The 20247-nt window shown below is 38.5% G+C and overlaps 1 protein-coding gene across 1 annotated transcript in view; it reads right to left on the reverse strand.

Annotated features, from left to right (window-relative positions):
* Positions 1–8168: 8168 nt before the first annotated feature.
* LOC104614476 (N-alpha-acetyltransferase 16, NatA auxiliary subunit-like) overlaps positions 8169–20247 on the reverse strand; it is a gene marked incomplete at its 5' end in the record, with an annotated part of 34164 nt that continues 22085 nt past the window's right edge. The window contains 10 exons of the mRNA XM_010287701.1: positions 8169–9213; positions 9489–9586; positions 12256–12399; positions 12985–13083; positions 13558–13666; positions 14403–14596; positions 16629–16842; positions 17384–17512; positions 19440–19592; positions 19954–20123. Coding sequence (XP_010286003.1) covers positions 9013–9213; positions 9489–9586; positions 12256–12399; positions 12985–13083; positions 13558–13666; positions 14403–14596; positions 16629–16842; positions 17384–17512; positions 19440–19592; positions 19954–20123 — 1511 coding nt within the window. The remainder of the gene's footprint in view (positions 9214–9488; positions 9587–12255; positions 12400–12984; positions 13084–13557; positions 13667–14402; positions 14597–16628; positions 16843–17383; positions 17513–19439; positions 19593–19953; positions 20124–20247) is intronic.

Here is a 20247-nt window from a genome sequence, read left to right on the forward strand (position 1 = left end):
AAATTATGTATTTTGTACTGTTTCTATTATGGTATTTCACACAGTCACATACATGCAGCCTGTATGGCTCAGTCATCTTATACTTTGTATCCAACATTGTTTGGGATGTGTTTCCAGAGCATTAAGCCTGGCCAAGAAATATAGATTCTAAATTGATGTCATTAATAATTACAATAATAATAAAATATGCTTGTGGCCAAAATACCTGGCCAAAAAGATACTAACCACATCCAAAGAAAGAAAAATGTTCCTTGCCCCAAAAGAATTCTTATTAGGTTTCCCTGGGAACACTGAATATCCTCTGGGGTTTGTGGTGTTTTTCTTTTTAAAAAACGTACGTGGGTTTCTATTTTGTCTGTTTTACTTGTTCTTGTGTGACTAAACCAATGCTTTGTTTTTTCCATGGTCCAGAAGCATCTTTCTCTTGTATTGCACCAATCTCAAGGTAACTTGGACTAGTACAGCTGCAAGAATAGGGGAAGTCAGGAATGGTAGGAGGTGCAGGATGTCAGTCATTCCCACCCAACCTACTGAAGAAAGGCAAAAAAAATCAAGTCTTACTCTCCCTCCCATGCTCTGTTGGCTTTAAGACAGTAGGAGGCAAAAGGAGAAGCCAAGACCGCTTGTTTGCTGAAGGCACGTGATTGCATATGTTAGAACAGAAGTGGAGCTCTTCATTTATTTGTGTTGCAGTAGTGCCAGTCATGGACCGGGACCCCATTGAGTCAGTCACCATACAAACGTGGAACAAAAAGCAGTAATCCTTGAGCTCTGGTTAGCCAGTAAATCATCCTGCTTTAAGGGACGGGGATTTGCATATTTATGGTTGGGAAATAACCATGCTTTAGTCCATCGGAGCCTCTCTTCTTACCAGCGCACGGGGGGTTGTGTAGACGGGAAGAATCAGTGTTATAGTCAGTGACCACATACCGCATCCAGCTCTTCCTCTGAGACAACTGCATTTCAATTTAAGAATAATTATTAAGAACCCCGGGTTTTTTCCATTTTTCTCAGCCTCGAATAATTTTTGTGACAAGCCATAGCAGCATCCTGTCTTCCTTACAAATGAAAGTTAAGTTAACCATGCTCTAATTCTCCCAGCCAGAGAACTTCTTCCATATGCTCATTGTCTATTTCCAACTTTTATTTCCTAAATAATAGGCTTTCAGTATTGCCCACTCCATAGGGTCCAGCACTGATTTATTAGTTGTATTTCTACAGCAGAGGGTGTGCATAAAATACTAGAGTCAGAGCATTTACGCAACAGGACAGCAGTTAAAAAAAAAAAAAAATTGAACATAAAATACCACTGAAAAACACAGGCTTTGCCAGTGTAGACACCCCCAGTTCTGCACATCCAGGTTTATCCTGCCATGGTATTCAAAAATGTGTGTATTATGTCATTGTATCCAGGGTTACTTAGGCCAGGAGTCTGCCTGAAAGCACACTTCAAAGAGCACACACCAACTCAGTACTTACATGGCGTTGTGCCAGGCTTAGCACTTGACACAGACATGAATTTCTTGTTATTAGAGTAAGTTTACAAGCCCTCAGCAAGTAGGAGGAGACAACAGGGGGAAAGAGGTGGTCAGCAGAGATAGAAATAGCTTATGTTTTTGGAGAAAAAAGGTAGTCAGATCTCTGCAGACAATTTGTGTCATGGTAGGTCACGTACCTGGTCAGGCCAGCATGGCCACCAGCCACTGTGGTCCTCGTTCCTCAGGAAGACCAGGGCTTTTGTCAAGATGGGCAATGCTGATGAGAAGCTGTCTAATAGTAAACAGCCAAATGAGGCGGCAACTTTCTTTTGATCAGTTATTTGTTGCTGCCATTTCCAATGAGATTGTCCATGAAACATGTTAGGAAGAACCATGCATGGCCATAGCCAGGCTCTGTTAAAGCAAACCCAGAATGAGCAGTTTCTTCCAGAAAACATACTTCCTATGTTGGGAGAATAATTGAGAGGAATTTGTACCTTCCATGAATGGAAGACCATGAACAAAACATTCATAGCCTGATTCAACTATGTGTGGGCTGCTCCTTAAATATTTGATTAGACATCATTGTCTTCTCACTGCCTATCTACACATAGTTGGGAGATGACCAACCTGCATTTGCTGGGTTAGGTTCCTGCTAAGCCGTTGATTTGAATCTATTCACAGAAGCGAACAGCAAGTGCCAGAGCCTGAAGCAGAGAGAGAGGCTGGAGGAAAAGTACATCAGGGAGAAGAGAAGGAATTTTTAGCAATTGTCAGATGGGCTCAAGAAATCCTGTGGATCTACATCTTTCAGCACAATACATTACAGTCCATCAAAAGCAAAAACAATAACAGTGTTGCAAATCTCAGTATTGCAATAACTATTTTTAGATGTTTGGCATCCCGAGATGCCCGTAGCTTTGAACTGGATATAGTGGTTCCCTAAGAGCAGAGTTATCCAACCTTTACATTTTTTTAAGAATTCCCTGCTTACTAAAAAAGACTCTAGCGAAGCTGTAGGCTCCCAAAGAGAAGATTTACACCTATTGATGGCACTGCAGGTTTGTTTGTTTTTCGTTGCCTCTGTGTGCCGGAGAAGCACCCTGCGGACACTTCAGCATTCACAGGTCTCACAGCTGAGTGCCGTAGTCCTGAACAGTGCCGCAACAGTAAGGTATCTGCTGACATTTCTATGCTGGCTCACATCTGGATGCTCTGCAGTGCCCGAGCGAGCCACCAGTATATGTCCTCACCGCCTGGATTTGCACTCTAACCCCTGAGCAAATGAATCATAGTCCCTCCTACAGATCCCAAGGTAATAAATTTACCCATGGCAAATCTAACTGCTTCAGTCCATTGGTTTGAATGTCCCTAGAGAGATGTTTAGACCTGCAGGGAACGTTATTAGAAATAAACGTTCAACTTCAGGTACTCTCTGAGCCCATTTCAAATATAATCAAGTGTGTGGATTAGCTAAAATTTGATTAAACATCTCCAGGGACAGTTAACAGACTCCTTCGGTGCCTGACACATTTGTGGCTCCTTGGACATCTTTTGCACTGCTATTTACCGGGCCAGGCCTCAAGCAAGAATAGTTTACTTATGTTTATAGATAGGTTTTATGACTTTATTACTTGTGGTAAATAAACCGTCTGCATGGAGAACAGGAAGACGGCTCCTGCTCTGATCCTCGCTTCCTGGTTTGCTTTAAGGTTGATCATTTATCATATGAAATCGGTCCTGGAAAATACCATGTATTTCCTTCTCCTGCCTTCCTGCATACCTAAAATACCTCTAGGAACCTCTCAAAACCTGAACCTCATCTGAAGTGTTAACACCATATTCTCAACCACTTTGTCTAGACTTGAAATATGTTTAAGCAGCAAAATCTGAGCAGTAAACAGACAGCATATTTAGCCCATGACAAATTAACTGGAATGAAAGCTCTTCAAGCCCACTATATTCTGCCTCTCTTCAACAGCCTGAGGTAAGGCAGGAACCGAGGTGCTTTCTGCATAGGAAACAGGATGTCCCAAAAGGCTCTTCTGACCATCTGTGGGCTCAGATAATCCTCTCCCAGCGTCTCTGTTATCAGCTGGTACGAAAAAAGCCCAAGCACCTATGCTCTCAGCTTCGGAGCGCTAAGCCAATGCCTGCAGTGAGCTGGGTTATACGACGACGAGTCTAATCCAGCCATTTAAGCACGTACAAAACACCAACGACCTCTCTCTCCACTGCCTGAAAGAAAAAAAAGAAGATAAGCATTTTCCTAAGCTCTTACTACAAAACCAGAAAACACCTGAAAAGAACCAAGCCCGCAGCCCTTCGTTACCATGAGGATGTTCTGGATGCAAGGCTTCCCTCTAGTGGAAGATCCATCAACTGCCCACTCGTGACCAGCACCTGCCCTTTCAGCCGCGAAGCACAAATGCCAAAAGTACACCTGGTGCTCTCGAAACAATAAAGGGCAAGTGCATTCATATATAAAAACATGATGATGACTGAATCTTCTGTCACACTTAAAGCTTAACCTACCTCAGGGATTCATTATTTGTGAAGGTGCTAGAGCTGAAGAGATGTGTGAAACTGCCCCCTCCACCATCACGGATAATTCCGGACGTAGCTTTCGTTATCCATAGGAGTATCAGGTAGAGGATTTATCCATTAGGGCCTGGGCTTTTGGAACAGGCTTATTCCCTACGATGAGGAGGTTGTTGTGGTATGCCTCGCTGCCAGCCCGCTTGCAAGAGCCAGAGAAGGAAAGAGATGTGAGAAGTACTGCAGGACCCGACATGAGATGCTGGGTCCGTGGGTTCTCATGACGTTTATGTTGTTGACGTAATTATTTGGTTTGTGCAGGGATAAGCGACAGGGGCTTATAAAAGAAACCCACAATAAAACAGCTCAAAACAAAAGGTTTTCAAAGATCCAGAAAGAAGACAAGTAAATAAACCGGTTTATTTTATAGCAATCAAAATTAATGCAGCCGTAGTTTCACATCCAGACTTACGTAAGGCATTTTGAAGGTTTTGCTGAGAGTGGTAACGAGCAAACGAAGCCTAACTAACATATATACACAGCATAGCAGAACACAACGCAATCATAGAGGTGCTATACGAGCACATAGCTGCAGAACATCCGTTGCAGAGGGCAGCGAACGCACGTAACGCGTCGTCAGAACTGTGCCCACGCCTCTGTCGCGCGCATGGCGAGGGCAGCTATGTCCTGAAGCAGCGCTGCCGCTTCCTCCCTCTTTCTCAGCTCCTCCTAAAACCGTCCCAAGGCCCAGGGAAGGGCACAGCCCCAGCTGCAGCCGATGGGGGCCGAGATTCCTGCGGCTAGTGGAGGTGCGGCGTCTCTGACACCCAGCTAGCTAGCCGGCGTGGATGAAGTCCCACGCAGCGAGGGCTCAGGGTTCAGCCTGCTGGCGCGCGCCCCGGCGACACGCCGACAGTGCAGTCGAAGGTGAGCTGGCCCGTCTCCGAGGAAGCCGCGGCTTCCCTGCCCTCGTCCTGGCGAGCGCCTGCGTTTTCATTAACCACTGGAAATTAGATCCATCAGAAAAAGCGGAGTGAAACGTTTCTGAATTAGCTCTTCGCTAAGCAACACCCTGACCTATGTAACGCTGCCAGCCATGCCGAGACAAGGGAGGTCCTGCCTTCTGCAGGCAGCTTTTTTCCTATACTGTTGCTGTGTTCGCAGGTTTTCAGGCTGCCTAGACAGCAGATCCCGTTTTAGGGTACCTGCAGGTTCTTAGGGCACACATCACACCCTGCCCATCTGCAACAAAGGTGAAATCTGAAGGTGGCTGGGAGAATGCATCGCAAGACTGCGAAACATTTGCATATGCTATCGATAGAAACAACCGATAAAAAATTGTACTGATACATTGATTAAAAAAAAGTTAATCTATTAAATCTGGCCTATATAGAAATGTTAATCTGCCGCAGGGAAACAGTATGTTTTCCTTGATTAGTCAAAGGCTGCTTCTTTTCGTTAAAAAGAACAGGGTAAAAATACTGAAGCAGATTACGAGACCTGGAATTTGTTTTGGCCTTTAGCAATTCTTCTAGACTTTTCAGGTTTGAATCAGGAATGAGTTTCCAAGGCTGAGCTATACCTCTCCTGGTAGGTGATCACAGCTTCGCTCCCCGTCTACACTAGTGACTTTTCCTTAGTGGAACCACTGCTACAGTCAAGCAAAACTTTACCAGTCCTTACCACAAAGGCCATCTCCCATTGACATACGCTGTATATTGATGACTTTATTGACACAGGTCTGCTTGTGGGTAACTATAGGAAGCATCTTCAAGCAAATTATTTGGGGCCCAATGAAATTGCTGCCTTTTTCTCTATGCGTTAACTGAGACCAGGCCCGAGAGCTACAGAAGAAACGTAGTCTGCAGTGCAAATGGGTCACTCCTTCCACCTCCCCGTGGGTCAACAGGATAGGCAATGCTGAAAATAGGAAATCGCCTCATCACAGCCCAGCGTATTTTTAGCTAGTCTCATTTGAAAGAGGGTAGGCAGTCTCAGATTTGAGACCTGAGATCAGGTACAGGGCGTGACTGTGCAGGGACAGAGATCTGAGCCTCTTCAACTCCAGAATCGCCCCCACAAGTTGACTCAATCTAGATTTTCCACAAATTGTTGATACTACCCCTCCTGGGATGTCGCATTTGCTAGGGGAAGAAAAGTTTAGGGATGGGAAAATTGAACAAGAATGACTATGACTGTTGAAGTGGACTACATGATTTTTGAGATGACAAATCAGTTCAAATTGCAGAGAGGCAAAAAAGGCAAGAAAGTGATGAAGAACACAAGAATGACAGAGACAGTATGAGAGAAAGAGTGGGGCAGGCTGGCTGATGCATTTTGAAGTTTTAAACATTGAAATGTGAAGCACCAATTCTACAACTTGTGAACAGTGGGCATTTATATATTGTTGCACATCTCCTCTGGGAAGATTTACCCGGCCTGTTAAGTTTGATGCCTTTTCTAATTCAAGTTACTGACAAGACACCAAATCTTTTGAGAGTATTTTAAAGAAAAACACCTTTCCTTAGTGTCTATTCTTCGCCATTATTTTTGTTAATCTGCTCATACTAGGACATCTGTATGCTCTTTGCAATGGTCTATAGGATTGCCAAGCACCTATGATCTTTTAAAGGTCTTTTCCAATCTAAACAATTCTATGATTCTATTATTCCAAGCAGTTTACACATGGGACGACAGCCCTGAAGAAAACGCAGCAGCTTATGCCTCCAGCAGTTTTAAGAGAAAACCAAACCACACAACAGGCGATAGAAGAATTAATTTCTGTATCTTCAGAATTCTCAAAAGAGCTCCTACAGTTCTTAAGTCTAGAAGTCATAAAACTACCCATCTACTTCCTCAAAGAATAAACTGCTGAGAAGATACCCCAGGTATTTTTGCTCAAGGCTGATTTAAAGTTTCAAGCTAAACAGGTACCAGAGGATTGGAATGGCAGTCTTACCTTCCCACCTACAGCACTGCAGCCTTCTTTTGAAAGCCGGGATTAAATCTCTTCCAATGTGTCATTGCTCTAAGAGACAGAAGACCACCATACCACTTAATATCTTTACCTTATGCAGGCTGATAAAGTGCTTCTAGAGTACAGCTGAGCAAAACCAATCCCATTATGGTCAACTACCTCTCCCTGCTCAAGACATCTTTGAGCAAGTTGTTCCACAACAAATGGCATATGGTGAATGCGTAAGAGAAAAACATCTTGCCGTGTTTCTCAGGGCAGTACCTTACTATATACAGAGGTATACATATGTCTCAACATGTTAAATACAGTGATATTTTTTTTTCTCTACTACTATATAGAGTTCACATTAAACCACTGAATGTGCAACTGAATGGAAAAAAACTAATGAACATGACAGGCTGAAGTTTGATGTCCATAAATACACAAAAATTCCAAACCAAAGGCAAGTGTGTACAAAATAATTTATTATAGCATAACATATGTTGGCAATATTTTACAGTGAGTTTTCCATTCAACAATTTTGAATCTAAACAGATGACACAAAGGAGAATTTTAATTAGAACAGTTTATTTGTCTTAATAAAATCCCCTCTTCATGAACTTGTATTTGCCTTTGAGGGGCTAGTTAATATTACTGAAGTTATTTACATTGCAGTGAAATAAAAACAAACCAAGATCGAATGATTCCATTACAGTTTCCAGAAAACTGATTTTTCTGTACAAGCCACAGTATTGTTATGTTTTCATAGCAGTTCTTATAGAATGTAAAGCTGTCATATGTAGCCATTTTGTCCAGCAATACTATGCTTTAAATAGGTGTATTAGATTCAGACTTTCATTTTGTTGTATGTTTAATAGTTAATGCACCAGAATACAAAATAAGAAAAAGGTTCATTGTGATTTGTAGTCAGCCTCTTTGTGCTCCCTTAGTTTTTAAATGTAAAACATACTCCTCACACACTACTTGCTTTGCAGCACCTAAAGCAACAGTATTTAGGCATGAGAAGTACTGGAGTATTGGCCATAAGTGGACAACTAAGACTTTTAATGAAGGTAATACAGTACACTTACCAGTGAATTTTTATGATGTAGAGAACTGTATTCCCCATTACTGTACCTTCTGCATTTGCTCAAAATTGGAGCAGCTTTTTCAGCTTAAGTGTCAATAGCTGAACAGATGGGGAGAAACCAGAAGGAAAAGGAGGAAGGGGAAGATGGAACAAAGGACAAACAGTATCAAATTCATTATATTTTCACAGGGAATTGTTTTAGGATACTTAAACTTTAAAATGTTAAACTGACCATAAACTTGAGAAAAGAATAGCTATGGAACACAAGGTAGATAGAATAGTTTTCAAAAAGCCTTACTTTTTTTTTTTTTTTTTTTTTTTTTTTTTTACACAAACCTGATCTTCATATCCATCAACACTGGTTCCATTTAAGACACACAACCTGACAAAAACATGCAACCCCCCAATGCTTTCATTGTCACTGTGCTTCAAAAGCAACCAAACTGACCAAAGGAAAAAAGAAAAAGAAAAAACAAAACCAGAAAAACCCTAAAGAACAGTAATAGATGAAGAGGGCGATTCAAGCAGCACTTCAGTCTTTATCTGCTAAAAACGTTCAAATGATAATTTATTAACAAGATATGATCACATTTATCTGTATATATAATAACACGTAAGTGAAAGCAGTCTTTAACATCCTTATTTTGTGAGGGAGGGCTGATGGATTATTAAAAGACTTAAAACTGTACAAGTATAAACATGAAAAATGCTGATTAAGGATAATGTTTACATAAATATTGGCAGTTTTTGTTGGGAGAAAAAAAATAACTAATAGCATACTCCATCTCATTTAACTATGCAAATATTTTGTTTTATACCTGTTAAAGATATTAAAATACAACCTGGAAGAGTAACCCTGATCTGTATCCAGCCAGCACGTAATGAGAGTCAGAGTTTCATATACATGTGTGCATGTAGGTATACACACACACGGGCTTGCACATGCTACTTCAAATTTCATTAGACAGTAAATCATGGTTAATGGCTGTATGATTCACAGATGCAATGTTGCTATCATCCTCGTTTGTGGCAGGCATAAAGGCAGATGTAAAAGGAAACAGTTTATGACATGCTGCTTGATATTCTTCACATTGAGCGTGGCAGCTTCCCAAACTGCCGTCAAGCAGTGCCTCAAAAACCTTTGTTAATGTCTAAAGAAACAAAAGTAACAGTTAATAAATTTGATTTACAATTGTTTTAGAATAAAAAAAGGTACTTTTAAATAATACAAATCTGAGCATACACAGCTTCTCTGTTGGTATCCAGATATCTTATTGTACTTAGGGGGGAAAAAAACCTGAAAACTTGTTCTTTCAATTAATATTAATTTATCATGATATATGTAGAATGTATATTATCCTGCACTTAAGTATACATTATTTAAGATGCTACACATTTTTCAGCTGATAAATTCTTTATCTTTTACCTTCACATTTTTGTCTCTCATATTTTTATCCAATCTAGTAGCAACAGCAATTGCTTTTTCTTGTCTTGATTTGTCCAGGAAATACATCATCTTTGCACCTTATCACAAGAAAGAACACAACACTTACATAACAGCATTCCTAAATGCAATACTACATTCACAGACAACACAATCTGAAAACCTATAAATCTGTGTGAATTAGGACTTCTGTGAAGTTTTAAGAAACCCTATTTCCCCCCCTTATTTACAACTTCAAACTAAGAAAATTAAAGCTATTTTGAAAGTTATTAGAAGCATCAGGATTGAGTAACACAGAAGATCTGCTTCTGCAAAAGTGAAATGCCTCACTTTTACTGAAGACCTGTCAGTCAAGAAATACACATACAAAGTACATTGATGACAAAGCCCTTCAAATCAGCAGGCTAAATGAAATCCATCCTACAAATACAGACATAAAAGACGTTTTCTCAGAGACACTCTGAATTCTTTTGAAAAGTACTGGAGGAAAGTGAACAATACGGTTACTGAACAATTGCGGAACACAGTCCAGAAGGAAGTCTGTATGGCAGAAAGTAAGGCCAAGCTAGGCTACTAACCTGGAGCTGAGTGAAACAGCTTAGGTACAAGGAAAGTGCACTGATAAGTAGTAAGACATTGTATTACTGTAGCTATGCAGCTTCTTGGACCACAGTTTATCAAAACTGGTCTGTGCATCTCTGCAAAATACTGTATTGCTCCTCATATCATAGCTGCCTTAGTTTAAAATCTCACATTAATGAACATGTAGGCATTGCATAGAGTTCCCTTTGTATTTCTCAAATACAAAGTCCAGACACACCTCACTACATAGTTCTCTACAAAGAACAAAAAGCTTAATAAATCGTTTTACTGAAGTTGAAAACCCACATTCTGAGTGTATTGTCTCCTCTTGCTCATTTCCTCAATTATTAAATTTGTTTTTCTAATTAAAGTAAGTTTCCTAGTTCTTACTGCTTTTTGTATCCAGAAGGTTTCAGAAAAATAAATCACTAGACTGAATATATTTGGGTTTGAGTCATCATTGTCAAAAAACTTATTAAACTTAACCTAGTTACATTTGTTTAAAGTCAGGGAGGCTATGGCACGGAAACTGAAAAGGGATTAAAATTATGCTTTTAATTTTTTTACTAGTAATCACTTTAAACTAAGAAAACACTCACTTGTACTCTTAGACTTAAGGTTTAGATCTTTTAGACCTTTACATTTTCAAACCTGGATTAGAGATGACAGTTTAAGAAGTTATAAATTGTACAGTAGATAAGTCTATCACTTCAAACCTGTTTCAGCATAAACAGAAGTTTGACACATAGGTGAAGACCTGAAGCTACCAAGGACATGTCTATAGTTAGTTCACTCCTCATTTCACTTCAAAATCCTAATCCTACATTTGTTCCCACTGCCTGTAAATTTATCGATACACTGTTGGATCACAGTGATCAATGGACCCTAAGGTCCGTCAATCGATGGACTAAGGAGCTTTTTGCACATTTAAGCCCCTTACCTCCCCTGAGTGTGAATAGACTCACCTTCTTCAAATGGTTCCCTGACATGTCTCTAATACGGGTCCCATCACTGCCAATGATCTAGCTTGGGTTCTGACAGGCACTAAAGATGTAGACAGTGTGGAGCCAAACTCTGAAGTATGACAGCCTTAGCCTGTACAACTACTATGATAAAATGACTATACTATCTTCCATAATAATACAGGACCAGAAAGAAGAGTCTGGAAAACATCATTAGATGCCCAACAATGACAAGAGTAGAACACGTCTTTATGAATCAGGAGCAATTGCCTGCTGAAATATCTGAACTTGAGCCTGCTCAGAAGAAAAGAATGCAAATATTTCTCTCAAGATGCTGTCCTGAAATGGATCTCTTAATGGCCTCTATAGGTTTGGGGTAAGTTACCTAACCTTCCTTTAAGAGAGATGAATAATCCTCTGAAGCTAACTTTCTCCAATGACTCTGGACAGACAGACCCTCAGTAACTTCTACGAACTAGGTGAGATCAGTACTGTTCTAAATTCTTGACGTGATAATACATCTAGATAAATCTACACTTACTTTTGCTTCCAAACTGCTGGAGAGGCATTTGGGTTTTTTTCCTCCTCTATTATCTTCTCAGGTGACACGTTTTTATTCCAAAACTTTCTGTACTTAGTAGACATGACAAATTTCAATTCCAACTTCCTTTGACTTATCTCCAGCAGCTACTCATAGCTCTTCACAAACAGTGCAAGAGTGTCACATTTCAACATTTTCACTGTTGACCATGAAGCAGAAAAGCAGAAGCAGCCTAACAAGTTTGTCATGATATTTTTATTGATGCTGTTGCTATGTGACAAAGCTATGAGTAGGAACAGACACATTCCAGCTGATAAGAAAACAGGAAGAAGCCCTGCTTTTAATATATAGGATTTTTTGTTTTGTATTTTCTAATAATTTCAAAACTGGAAACTGCAACAGGAGGGACAACAGTGCTTCCATACTTGAATATCTGTGGTGGTTTGGTCACACTTTTTGGAGGTAAGCAGCAAGTTCCTTATGCTTCTAATAAAAAAGTGAGTGAGTTTTTTTAACACGATAAAAGCAGGCAGAACCCCACCCCACTGTAAGCATGTGAAATTCTGGCTCATTGGAATATATGTATGAATTCCAGACTGCAGAGAAAGATTCTGGATTTAAATCACTTAATCTCTTTTGAAGAGCATTAAAAAGTTAAACAAACCTGACAGTTGGTGCTGAATGGAGGTAGCATTGTGTTTGAGAAATTCTTCATTAAAACTTTCCAAGTTCTTATTAACAAAGATTTTCTGCATTTCTTGAGTTAGGACCTTGCTCACAATTTCTGGGAGGTTACTATGGTCAGATACTAGAAGGGGGAAGGTAAGAGAGAGAAGCAAAAAAGGCCATTTAAACACCTGTAGAAAACAGTGTGAAGTGATAAACATCACAGCTAAAATTCCCCTTTTCAAAATCTGGGCACAGAAAGAAACCCAAATTTCTGTTCAAAACACGTCAACACAAGCATTACCAACACATTTACAGGCAACACACTCATAAAGGACACTGACAGGTAAACTTTCTGCTGCAAGTTCACAACACATACTTTGCTTCAGTCAACAAATCTGTGTCCCATAACATTTAAGAAAGTAAGCAGCAGATAAGAATTTCAAGGATCTTTGGAACACCTACTCCTCTGTGAAATCTAGCCAAAATGAGTTAGTGGGTCCACCTGGTGGATTAATGGAGGAAGGAGTATAATATAATGCAGACACATGCATAGCACAGCCTGTGTTTTCTTGGGTATTACCATGGAAAACAAACGATTTTTATTTTTCTTCAAATCAGTTTGTTTCAAGAGCATTTATACATTACAAAAATATGTAGTTATATCCTCAATACAATATAACCTCCTGTACCTTTATACATACATATGTACTTCCTACGCACATACCAGCTTTAGAGAACTTAATCAAGCACTCATGTAGCCGTGGGTTATTACCATCGATAGCAAAAGCTCTTTTGACAGACTGTAACATTAACAGAAACTTTCCTGTGGGAAGGAAAAAACAACAAAAACATACCAAGATTAAGAACACAGAAATTTTTCTCTTGATATCAACTATTGTTTTCTTTGGTACATCTAATACAAACATTACAAACATCAATGCCGTCACAGAATCAGAAAGATTTATTTTTCCCATCCAAATTACTTAATGAAATAGAAATGCCTGCTGCTTGAACTCTGGCAACACTGCATAGATGATGTTACTATCTGTTTGGCTTTGTTTTCCCCTGGAGATCACATTACAAATACCTTTACATAGAGTTTATTAGTATATACTACAACTAACTTGGCTCTTATTTTTGTTTAGCCACCCTTAAAATAAAAGTGCTATACCCCCTATTATTACTGGATATGATGCAAAGCTCTATATTCCAGACCATTTTAGGCTACACTCATAACAGAGGCTGCAGTGAAGGGTTAAATTTTGTAGAGCAAAACTAAAATTATGCAGTACTTTACCTTTTCTAAAGTATATTTCAAATGCTAATAAATGTGTTTCTATGTCATCTCCAATAAGATTCTTAAGTGGGATAAGGAACTTAATGGCTTCTTCTAATGGATTTTCTACCTGTTTTAATAAAAACACAGTGAAATTTAAAGCTTAAGATAGATGTCAAACAAAAACCAAGGACAGTTTCTGTTATTCAGAGCATTTAAATAATCAGAAGCCAAAGGTTAACTGTAGATAGCTTTCTGAATTAAAACTGAACCACAACATTTTTATTTGGACAGCAAGGTTTAAAACTGTTTACTCATCATTTCATGTTGACAAAAACAACATCATTGCTAACCCTGCTTAGGTGTGTGCTTATATAAAGTACTCAGTGTCATAATTTAGCATTCAGGAAACAATATGACCACCTTAGACAACAAGCTCCAACTTCTGAAGTTACTGTGATAAAGAAGATAGTTCTTTGTGTTTAGAGGAATTACTGGCTCACGTCTTCAATTTTGTGAAATGCAACCATATTTGTTAGTTTTTCTCTATTTACTCTATGAAAACCAGAGTTCTTCAGGCAAGAACCATCTTTTTGTTCAGTATCTATTTTAATGAAGAACGGCCTACTGTTCAAAAAACCAAAATTTAAAGAAAGTAATAATGTTACTAATATAGAACTTAGATTTATTAGAGGAAAATATTACTTTTCTTTAGTGTAAGGAGAGGTAGACTACAAAAAGGTGTCTTCGCATACAAAAATGATTTCGTTAAAAAAATGGATTCTTTTAGGAGAACCCGATAGCAATTCCGTATTATAGGCTTTTTAAGATAATCACATGAATTTAACATGAAAGGCCATGCTAACCCTTTCCAGTTTTTCAGGAACTAGCTCTTCCCTGGGTCCACTAGTTTCTTCCTCCTCTTCGTCTCGCTTTTTCTTTTGATTCTTTTGTTGTCGCTCTCTTTCTGCATGTTTTCTTTCCTCTTCAAGTTTCGCTTTCTTCTGTGCTCTTCTTTGCTTGCTAAGCATTTTCTTCAATTCTTTGGCAGAGAGGTTTTCTACATATTAACAAGCAGATAACATATTAACAAACTATTTAATTAAAATCTTGTTTCTCTCGAACTCTGACATGCCACTACACTCCTCCCCCATATCAAAATGGCATACTTTTACAGCAATTTCTGTAAATATCAGCACTTGCCAGACTATCATCACTATATAGTCCAACATTAACTACTGGATTACCATTTACAGCATAATACAACACTTGATCTTGCATATTTTTATGTAGTGGTTATAAAAACTTCAACTGTTAGAAAGGTTAATTACATGAAGTTGTTGCATCTGTGACAGGTTTTACTTTAGAAAACAGACAATGGTTTTCAAGGGTAATACTAAGCTCCCATATTGACAGTAGTTCAGCTTCCTTCTAACACTAACTAGAAACATCCAGACAGATTTACACTCCATCTTAATGAAAGATAACAAGCTTGTTTTAAGTGTCTGAACAATATACAGCCATGATAATTGCATTAATTTTCTGCAAATGCCAATGGGATAGCTAAATCGATGCAAGGAAAAACTTGTATTGTTTGGGGTGAGGAGGTAAATTATTCTGGTGTGTATTAACAGGACCATTATATGAATCTTCAGGCTGCTTGCTGTACTCAGATGTTTAGACTGGACTAGCATTTAGATAAACCAAGAAAGTTTAACAGTTGCGTGAAAAGCAGAGCACACAAAACATGGCTTCCTACAGGTTCACACAGAAGTGAGGAGCCTTCAGCCTTTCCATTCACCCCTCTCCTTTTTCCTTCCTTGCTGTCCTATTGACCTGATCAGTTTAGCCAGAATAATACTGTAGTTTCCACCCTCTTTACTGTGGTGTTTCACTGAACAGGATTTGTGCTAATAACATGGCAAGGAACAGAAGAATGGGCTACTGAGGAACAGAATAATGGGCTACAAAAAACCCCATATTTTTTTTGTGGCTATGGCACCATGACCTCTCTGCTGGGGCCAGACACCATTCTGAGATAGGGAAGCAAGGAAAAGCAAGTGTTCTTTTTACCCCATTCATACAGTACTGTCCTCCCCTGTGGATGAGTCTCCCGAATCCCAGTGCACAGCAGGCAAAGGAACTATTTCTTAGACTCAGTCACACACCAGTCTTACATTATATACAGAAACAAATTAAAATTGGAGCGAAAAAAAGATGCAAGTTGCACTGCGCTGTGAAGTGTGCCTTTTTTACGTACTTCATTATACATAGGCAGATATGGAAAAACTTACTATTCACCTCTGAGTGAAAGGTAAGATTCTACTGGCAATATTAAGGGGCATTTTTGGTTTAATTTAACTTCTTCCCCATGTCAAATATTCCTCCCTTTGCAGAGAGCATCAATTCCACCCCTTTAGTCAACAGCCACTGCAGTGCTGACAGTAGCTGCAATTCCACAAAAGGAGAAGCAACTATTTATCTTAAAGAAAAAAACCTCTTAACTCATTGTCATTGAATCCTCAGATTTTCAAACCACACCTCACTGGTTTCCTAAGAAAGTCTGCTTTCCATTTAACACTAATTTTAGATATGTACTAGTTTTGTTAATACACACTTATCCATGTATTCTTTGGTCTTGAAGTTATGTGAGAATTGACAAAATGCAGTGTTAACTAGTATTACTAAGTTAAATACACTAGATCAAAATTAAATTCTTACAATTCGGATTGCTTTCCCACAAAATCTATCCCTTGTTTCATAATTCGTCTGTTAATGACATTAATCTTTTGTTTAAATGGATAAATTGCTGAACTGAATTTTATTTTCCTCTTAATATTCTGAAATGCCACTCCTCTAAGTACTCCAACTATAGCTAGGTTCATTCACTAGTTTTACAGTATGATGAGAGGAGAACAAAAAGGAAGAACGCTGTAGCATGTTATCTATGATCTCTTTTCAGTTACCGAATTGTGACTGAGAAGAGGAAAGACTTGTGTATGTTACAACTCATTTATTCTACAGCACATAATTAGCTTAATAAGGTTTTACATGTGTCATACACACATGAACCTCCATTATGGTCTAGATACCTGAATTCACTTCTTGTTCTTTGCTTTCATTGGTAAGAGGATTATCATGGAGCTTCAAGTAGATTTCAATTGCTGATCGGGCAGCCTTGAAGTAGAAGGCATGTTTCCTGAGCACATCTTCTAGTCTCAGAAGATCTACATAGGCACGAAGAGTCATCTTTCTCATGCAGTACGTGTGGAAGTCAAACTGATCATCCGTTATCTCAAAAAAATGCTTCAAGAAAAAAAGACACACAACTCTTACACATTTCCCTTACTAAGTCTATTTTTTTTTTTTTACTTAGATGGAAATGAATAAAAAGTACAACTAGTGTTTTTTTACTAACAGGCATAGAAATATCCTTATAGTACTGACTGTCCAAGAGAATCTGTCAGTAGGGAATAAACCCAGCCAGAAAAAACTCATTTTGTTAAAAACTATGATGTGACTGTTCAAACACTTCGGCACTCATTAAAAACCAACTGAAATGCAATTATTCTGATTAAAACCAACAACTGACAAAAGACAGCATAAAGTTTTGTAGTTAGGAGAAATGGTATTGATATTGAATCCTTTTCACTTCAAATAACCATTCTTCACATAATAGCTAGGGATGAAATTTATTACAATAAATAACCAAGTATTAACCTATTTTTAAAAATCATTATACTAGAAACTTTATATGCAAATAATAATGCTCATTATATCAGCAAATATCTTCATTAGTGTGTAAGAAATATTGGGAAATAAATTGACGGTGTTTGCACCTACTTACCCTTTCTACTTCGTGGCATTTTTTCAAGGCATCACCATACTTCCCTAGCCTTTGATAAGCTGCAGCACATTCAGTCTGGAACCACATACACTGCATCTCGTTTAGGTTTTCCATAGCAGAAGTTCCTTCCTGAAATAAGTGTCATTATCACCTTTTGCTGTTATGATTTACCAGCTGCTTCTTTCAATTATGGCTGGTTTCAAACCACTAATAGGAAACAATTAGTCCTTCAATCACTTGCAATGCAACAGAAAATGGATATAGCAACTGAGAGTAATACTTGTGATACCCTATGCTCCCCAAGATAGAGAAGAATAGATTTAAAGGATTTTAAAAAAAATTACCTGAGCAAGATTAGCATCTCAGATTTTTTAAGATTAATTTGTGCTTATATACACAGTCTTACTTTTACCATTTGGGGGCAGAAAACAGAATTATGTTTAAAAATATATAAGTTCAGCAAACAATTTTCATTGTTTTTACCTGTGAGGTTAAGTGGCATCTACTAGTCTAAAAATCCACCAATATATTTACTGCTTTACCTTGTAGTATGAAAAATTTTAAGTTTCTTCGAACTTGTTAGCCTAAGCAAGTGAAGTTAGATTTATACTTCATACTTTTGCAAAAAAAAAAAATCCTAGGATGTATTCTTTATAGTTTCAAGGCTTTAGATTAGGAATAAAGAACCTGGAAGCAAATTTCACATCACAAATACTAGCCACCAAATTTTCAGAACAGTCTTTATACCAGAAAGAAAACCCACTTCAACTCACAATGTTTAATTATTTAGGATCAGATATGTGTCTTACCACAGGGATCTACGCTAGAGTTCTCTGTCTCTTTCTCTAACACTTCCAACAACCATACACAATGAGTTTTAGTAATCAAGATTTCAACTGTTCCTAGAAATATCTAGAAAGCTCGGATTCACCTTCAAGAGTTTTCACACCTAAAATTAATAAGAATTAAGGATCCTAACCCATTTATATGCTCCAGGAAACCCCACCAAGTAGCCATCCTCATATTTAGTTACATAAATAATATGGAAATCTGGTCTTTAAAGTTCATATTTTTGACAGTGAATAAAATTTAGATTCGTAAAGTGTTTACCCCATCTTTTAAGGATAGGATTTGCTTTAACTTTTTTTTTTGTCTGTTGCACTAGCTTAAAGGAATTGAATGTTCCAGTCCAAATTAATTTGTTAATGCTAAATCACAATGAATATAGTGCACATTCCTGTGCCGTTAGGTCAGATGGTATTACTGGGAAATGGCAGGTTTTGTAAAAAACATATCCATCAGATACATTTCCAGAGAGGTACTTTGAAGTATGGCAATAAAAAAATACTTCTGGACAACTACCTTTGAACAACCATTTCTTTCAGTTCTTTACTGGGTCTAGAGCTGGCGTCCTGTGTCCAGCTCTGTGGCCCCCAGCACAAGAGGAACATGGGCCTGTTAGAGCAGGTCCACGAGGGCCATGAAAAATCCAAGGGATGGAACACTTCTCCTGTGAAGAAAGGCTGAGAGTGTTGGGGTTGTTCAGCCTGGAGAAAAGGCGGCTCCAGGGAGACCTTACAGCAGCCTTTCTATATATAGAGGGAGCTTATAAGAAGGACAGAGACTTTTCATCAGGGTCTTTTCACCTGTGACAGGACAAGAGGTAACAAGTTTTAAACTGAAAGAAGGCAGGTTTAGATCGGACATAAGGAAGAAATTCTTTACTGTGAGGATGGTGAGACACTGGTGTGGTTGTGGATGCCCCCATTATTGGAAGTGTTCAAGGTCAGGCTGGACAGGGCTTTGAGCAACCTGATTTAGCGAGAGATGTCCCTGCCCACGGCAAGGGCATTGTACTAGATGATCATTAAAAGGTCCCTTCCAATCCAAACCATTCTATGATTCTATAGAATTATTTACCACTAAGTGTTAGAGCACTATCTTAAAACTGGACACTAATAAAAGATTTTACTTTTTTTTTGTCAAAAGTTACATGAGTGAAAAATAAACTGCCAGAGGCAAACAAAACCTCTCTTTATTAAAGCAATATACTTACCCTCGTGAATTTAGAGCACATCTCCTCTGCATCCTTCACCATATTTGCTCGCAGCATGTATTTAGCACATTTAGAATTGATAAATCTGTCTGCAGTATCCAAAGATTGTGCTTCATCCATCCATTTGGAAGCTTCCTTGAGGTTACCAACATGCTGTTAGAGAAAAAATTAAATAGTTAACTTTCAGTATAAGCCTGCTATTGACAAACTCCTGAAATCCGTAGTTACTGGTATTTCTCCCTCAGAAATAACAAAAGGCAAGTATTGTTGTTCACTCTCCCAACCCCCAGATTTTTTCAGAATGACAACCTGCTTCAAGTTGTGACTTGCTCTGCAAAACCTGAACAAAAAGGTTTTCATTTTCTTCCTGACAGAAGAGTCCCAAAAAAAGAAAACCACATGAAAACTGGTGCCCATAACCATTGCTAACTGAAATACTATCCACACATTCACACCAGCCTGATGAGGTTTTTTTATAAACTAGGTACTCTACATGTCCAAAGTCACTTTTTACCTTATAAATTTTTGCTTTTAAATAGAATAGTTCTATTAATGTTGGAGTGCTTGCAATTGCAGCATTAATGTAATCCAAGGCCAAGGAACATTGGCCAAGTTTGTCAAAGTGCTGTGCCAGGAAATATCGAACCCAAAGCAGTGTCGTTGGGGGCTCTTTCTCTCCGTTTTCTGCAAGAAAATGGAAAAAGTTACAGTAACCAGTAAAGCTGAAGACTGCATTTGAAAAACACATACAAAAAACAAAGCTTGGCAAATCCAGCAAATTTCTTGTAATACATTCATTTACTAGAAG

This window comes from Phaethon lepturus, unplaced genomic scaffold (assembly GCF_000687285.1).
Source record: "Phaethon lepturus isolate BGI_N335 unplaced genomic scaffold, ASM68728v1 scaffold16055, whole genome shotgun sequence".
Taxonomy (NCBI): domain Eukaryota; kingdom Metazoa; phylum Chordata; class Aves; order Phaethontiformes; family Phaethontidae; genus Phaethon; species Phaethon lepturus.